Genomic DNA, 6,362 nt, shown 5'->3' on the forward strand with positions numbered 1-6,362 from the left:
TATGTTAATATATTTTCATTTTTTTAATTGCACTTTCTTATTACTTGATAAATTTTTATCACTTCTTTATATTCTTAAGATATATATTCATTACCACTAATCTATATTGTGTGATATAGTGTATTGTCCATGTTGTGTAAACTTTAAAGTTTAAATATGTTATTGATATATAAAGAGCACTACATTATGTGAGATTCTTGATAGCTGAATTGGGGTGATCAACAATTTTTTCTTTTATCCGGTCCCCTTTTTTTACTCTCCCTTTTTGAAGTTTAAATTGCAAGAAAAAATTATGCAAGAAATTATTTTAGTCTACTATCACTTCATCCCGATCTACTGTTGAAGATGCATTGATTATATCATTTATAAACTATCAGGTGACTCTTATTTTGAGTCAAATGATCCGATTACGCATGCTGAACAGAGCATATTGGCATCAGATCCGCTGGAACCCCATGAACTTAATGTACTTTACCAAATAGTTTCATTGGTTCATGAAAATCTCAGCCCATCAAGTCATGGTGAAGCTTCAGGTTTTACTCCAAAAGTATCAGGCATCAACGTGGATGGAGATCAAAAGAGCAATGCAGCTATGTATTCATCTATAGTGCTAAACAACCCTGTTGCAAGCATACTTTGGGCTGTTGATCCATTAGCACTCCAAAAAGTTATATTATCTATGGTGGTGAGTAAATATTGCTTGGAAATAATGATTTTTCTCTATCTACTCATGCTTTACTATATAATCCATAAATTTCATATGCATTTGCTGTACTTACATTTTGCATCTTGTGGGACAACAAACATAGTAAATGGGTCCTTTTTATTGATGAACTGGTGGTTTGTTATGGCTTTGTATTTGAATTTTGAATTTACCTTGGATCTTCTTAGTTGAATGAATCTCAAGACTAATCAAGGTTGTCTCGTTGTATTTAGATTTTAAGAAATATTAACACCTAAGTACACTGCAAGCACTTTGGCTAATATCATCAAATATATATAATTTTTATCTCACATTCATCTTAATATTTTCATTGATGTAAAATTCTACTTTGCTGAGTAATTTTTTTAATCTCCAAGCATTCAATTCCATACTCGATCTATTATTGCGGCCTTGAGGGTCTAATTGCATTTTTATAAAATTTAACTTTAGATCTCCATATTATTGTATGGTAATACTCCTGAAACATTTATTTGTTTTAGCCATTCTCCTGATGTTCTATATATCTCCATCTAATCTAATCCCCAATCTCTTATATAATATGCCCAATATAAAGGGATCACATCTAAGTATAATTTGATATTCCAATTCAATTCTTCAAAAATTGCATATGATATACTTGGTCATTCTTCTAATTTTATATTCAATAAAAGTGATTCTTTTAAAGTTATGGTGGCCTGGTTATGATATTTTTACGTGTAGTAACAACAATGAGATCGTGTAATGATTTTGCCCAAAAATTTTGGGTTCCTTGTATGTTTGTTCTTAAACTTCAGAATCGGTTCCCAAGAACATTGGAAGCTCTTATCATACACATGCTTTCGCCAACAGCAGCTGAAGTTCTTACAAGGAAGTTTGATGAAATGGATAAGGAAACCACCAAGGAACAACAGTAAGCGCAAATCTTACAATTGAACGTTTTTACAAATAGCAAATACAGATTGGAAATTAACCTTTTCATTTCATGGCCATCAGGAGTGAGTTTTACCAGCAATTCTATAGTGTTTTTGATGATCAATACGCTGCAATGGATTCAATTCTTCATGGAAAAGAATTCTTCTCTTTCCAGGTGGGTTACTGTCTTCTCAAATTCTCTTCTACTCTCTTTTAGGATAGATTATTAGTTGCACCTTAGTCTACTGGAGAACCATAAGGAAGGCTTATAGGAGAATGACAAGTATCCTAAGAAATATCACACAGTAATAATATACACTTATATACAGTAATATACAAATCTACAACTCGAGTTTCGTGGACATAGTAATACACAACTATGTACATTATACTGTAATATACAAACTTTGTACAAGAGTTTACAAGTGTATATAACTGTACAATTTTCCTGTACACAGCTGTGAATCGTTGTGACAGTTGTCTGCAGGAATGTTACATGCAACTATGCAAGGTTCTAAAAATTGGACCGGACCGGCCGGTTCAACAAGGGAATAGGTTGGTGGCCGGTCTGGCTATTTAATGTAACCGATTGTGGATTAGACCAAGGAAAAACTGGGCGGTTCTTTGGTCAGCCGGTGAATCGCCGAACCGCCCCAATTTTAAACGAGCCGCCTATCGAAGTTTCATAAATCACAACCGTTTGTTTAAGATCGAACTACTGAAATGAGATAGGAAATATAATTAAATGCGTACCCTAAGAGCCAAAAGTCACGAAACAGTGAAATGCATCCTCTCTGGCTCTCCCACACACGAAATCGTGAAGGTCTCTGGCTCTCCGTCCTCAACATTACAAAGTGTTGTCGGCTTGCCACTTGACTGTTGAAGGCCCGAAGAGCTAAAATAAAAAAATAAAAAAATAATAATAAAAAAGAAGGCCCGAAGAGCTGAAGGTAGGCTGCATTCTTCTCTTTTTTCCATTCTTTTCTGTTTTTATTTTGTGCTGTTCGTGCGTCTGTGGCACTGCTTCTCCCCCAATGTTTTTTTTTTTTTCTTGTGAGAAAGCTTGTAAATGCTTCATGATTTTTTTTTTGCCATTATGTATTGCAGTAGTTTGGTCCTTTGGACAAATGAAATTAAAAAAAAATCAGAAACTGTGTTTGATAAATTTGAGTCAGTTCATGTTTGATAAATCTGAGAAACTGTTTGCCATTTTTTTAAGTTGCAGAAAAAACTTTAATTATAGTGTACAGTTTACAGTTTACTACAGAGTTCATGTTATGTTGTATTGCTTCATGGTTTTTTTCTCAATCAGTTCATGTTTGATAAATCTGAGAACTTTAGTTGCTGCAAACAGTTGGATTATTGAATCCAAGAGATGGTGTGATGATTTTGATGATTATTTTTAAAATAAAATTAGTATTTATTATGTCATCTGGTTTAACGTCATTTCAACCGGTCGAACTGTGAGTCTCTCCTTCTGGTTCGTTATCCGGTTCGATTTTTACAACCATGGTTTACATGTTTGATTTTTATTGTTGACTGTAGTGGGATAAAGGCTTGATGTTGTTGTTGTTGTATGTCTCCAAAAGGATGTTGCTCGTGGGGTTAGGATGCAAAAAGTACGATCCCATATGATAAAACAGTCATAGATCTTTACACTCTACGCAATCAGGCCAATGAAAGACCAAATGGAATTATGCGTACGATTATCCATTGAAAATAGCGGTTTTCACCTACACATTTCGATGAATAATGATATGCATAACTCGATAATCACGAGATTTCTCCCATTTGATACATAAGCTCTAATGGGATCTATTTGATGTGGGTATCGGTCTCCCTACGGGCGCAAGCCTCGTGATTAATTACATCTTAGGCCTCAACCTAAGAATATTCTCGATTAGGAATGCTATTTTATCCTCTTCTTGGTTTGGTGCATAGTGAAATTCCCTGGCTCTTCTAATCCAAAGGAGATAAGCTCAACGGGCTATTCAACTTACAAAGATCATACACTCATTTAGTTGTTATAAGGAAAAGAAATCATGAGAAAATCATATACCAAGCATGCAAGAGAGAGATGAAGAGCGCCATCAATGTGGAGTAGATGAGTGAGATTTATAGCCTTCTAAGAATGGAGAACCATCCAACGATAAGGCATACTAAGAATGGAGAACCATCCAACGATAAGGCATACAATGATTACTCATAATGCAAGTCTTTTGGTCATAGATCTATAAGGGACATACCACTCTCAAGATACTAACGCCCCCGATCTAACTAATGCAATACAACGAGTGGACTTATAACCTAAACCCCACTAGGGATCTAATAAGCAGCCTTGACTGGGCTTGTTTGAACAAATGCCAGGAGATGGCCTATGCTGACCTGTTCTTCGTCTGAGCAAAAATGCACGCCTCAACCCGAATAGAAGCCCGCCATTTCTCATCTCTTGCCTCAGTCGCTCAAGACCTGCAAATAGGGCCTGCTCGTCCCCTGTTACAATTGCTGGAGATCGCAAATATCAAGCAAAAGCCCTGGGTCGGTTGCCAGTTTGATTTCAACCCTCTAATTTGATTTTCTTGATATGGCAAGTGGTTTGAATTAGTCAAAGTCAATTGGAGTTTAACCTTGATTAATTGAGTTGGTCATGTTTGAAATTTGGGTCTGAATCGAGCTTAATTCGACCCTATTTGAATCGATTCGGGTTCAATTCGATCCAATTGAATCAATTTAAGTCAAATCAGGTTCGATGAGATTCAAATTTTATCAAATTGAATTAGCATCAATTTGAGTCAAATCAGGTTCAACAAGGTTTAATTTGACAAATCATACACACTCGATGCCAAATGCGCGAAAAATGATATCAACATTGACAAGTGTGTATAATTATATATAATTTTTTCTGTGCTTTATTATGTATTGTGTACAATCACATATATGAAATTTAGTTGCCTTATAAGTTTTGTATATTACTGTATACAAGCATACATTGTTCTGTACAATTTTCTAGGGCACTCAACATTCTCCTGTAAGCATTACGCAAGATGCTTTAGTGTGTTATCCACTTCATATAACTTCTCCAATTATAGAGGCCTAGCTCACTTGAGTTACATGTGCACTTTATTGCTATCCATAGGCAGGATGGTTTTTGTGTTGAGGGCCATCAGTACTGGGGGAACTAAGAGTCCATTTTGTAGTAATTTTGGTGCGGCTTTGCTTTACATAGAAAAACCCCATTTATGTTTGGCTATAATTTTCATACTGTTTTTTTTTTTAAATTTCTATTGTAAGAAATAACCTGTAGTAACCAAGCCTATGAGATTTTGATGGTTGTAAAAAAGTTATTATTTAAGTTCTTCAATATATATATATGCAACCTAATATTTTGAGTAGATGATAGTGCTCACCCCTAAATTGTGGGGAAAATATTTATAACATATACAGTCACATGAAAAAGATTAGATTTAAATAGTCATATTAGAAATGATCTTTCTTTATTAGATTTAAATGAGAATTTGACTTTTAACAGGACACAATGGAGAAAAATGATTCATATAGCCTACCCCACGTAGTGGGACAAAGGCTTGATGTTATTGTTGTTGTTGTATACAGTATAGGGTATTCCTAAACTCTAGATGTGGGGGAATTATTGGGTTCAGACACCGGACGTCGTTCGGAGCCAATAAAAATGTGCCACATCACCCTCTTGTCAGTACTAAACTCGATAATGAGTAGTACCGAGCTCAGTACCGTTCGGTAAGCTGTGTCCAGTGTACGAGCCCAATAATGATGTGAGGGCCACCTATGCCTCTCTATAGTTCCTCCACTGGTAGGAGGGTAGGGTCATTCTGTTGGGAGCAACTTATTCCACTATTGTTGAAGATTTATCTTTCAAGCTTAGTCTGCCGGTCTTATGCTTCGTATGGGGGATTCTTTTAGCTGATTTTCGTTACAACATTTTGGCATATATGAAGTTTTATTCATAGCTAAAAAAAATATGCGAAGTAAAGGTTATTTTCAACTCCATTGTAAAGCCATCATTTCATACATGTTTAGTACACTAAACAAGTCGATATTGCAATGCAGGCATTTTGTAACGTGCTTGATAAGTACCTGGGCGTATCTGTTGATGAAAATCGGACGTATCATCAGAAGGCACAGCTTAGATCTGACCGTTCAGGTAATTAATCAACCTGATATCGCACACGATGCTCAAAATAATAACAATTAGAAAAAAAGGAGAGCAGAATGATGAGCTTATAAATTTTTCTTGTAGAAATCTATAACATAGATGTAGCGGGCCATGACATTTCTATATAAATTTCTTCCTTAGTACTATGGCCCGTCTGTCGAGGCTCCTGTTTCCATTTACACCACAGCTAAAATATTTTTGTGATATATATATATATATATATATATATATGTGGCTTATGTACCGGTTTCTTGTTATGGAAGAGAAGATTCCAATTCAAATTTCTTTGATAAATGATAAAGAAGGATGAAGAATTAGTTTATCATAAATAATACTTGTAACAATTATGCATCTAAATTTTTGAATCTGAACAAATTGGCTCATGAGCTTATTATCAATTCAATTGGAGTTGGCTATGATTTAAGAGTTGAGATATTAACTATCAATCACCAAAACAATCATTTAGTTCAGTTTTATTTTCAAAATCACAAGTAATTATACATGAGCATTATAATTTTAAATAATTAATAAATTATAATAGCTAATTCAATGTTA

General features: G+C 34.7%; 1 protein-coding gene across 4 annotated transcripts in view; it reads left to right on the top strand.

The window, feature by feature from the left end:
* LOC110093688 (hypoxia-inducible factor 1-alpha inhibitor) overlaps positions 1-6,362 on the top strand; it is a 67,153-nt gene that overhangs the window by 53,632 nt on the left and 7,159 nt on the right. For 2 of the 4 annotated variants that reach the window (XM_028692794.1, XM_028692796.1), the window contains 4 exons: positions 378-685; positions 1,498-1,613; positions 1,697-1,790; positions 5,702-6,136. In XM_028692794.1, the coding sequence (XP_028548627.1) occupies positions 378-685; positions 1,498-1,613; positions 1,697-1,790; positions 5,702-5,803 (620 nt within the window). In that variant the 3' untranslated portion in view covers positions 5,804-6,136. Of the gene's footprint in view, positions 1-377; positions 686-1,497; positions 1,614-1,696; positions 1,791-5,701; positions 6,137-6,362 lie in introns of those variants that run through there. The other 2 variants (XM_020818655.2, XM_028692795.1) reach the window with 2 other exon arrangements.

Source organism: Dendrobium catenatum, unplaced genomic scaffold, assembly GCF_001605985.2.
Source record: "Dendrobium catenatum unplaced genomic scaffold, ASM160598v2 original_scaffold_280350, whole genome shotgun sequence".
NCBI classification, from domain to species: domain Eukaryota; kingdom Viridiplantae; phylum Streptophyta; class Magnoliopsida; order Asparagales; family Orchidaceae; genus Dendrobium; species Dendrobium catenatum.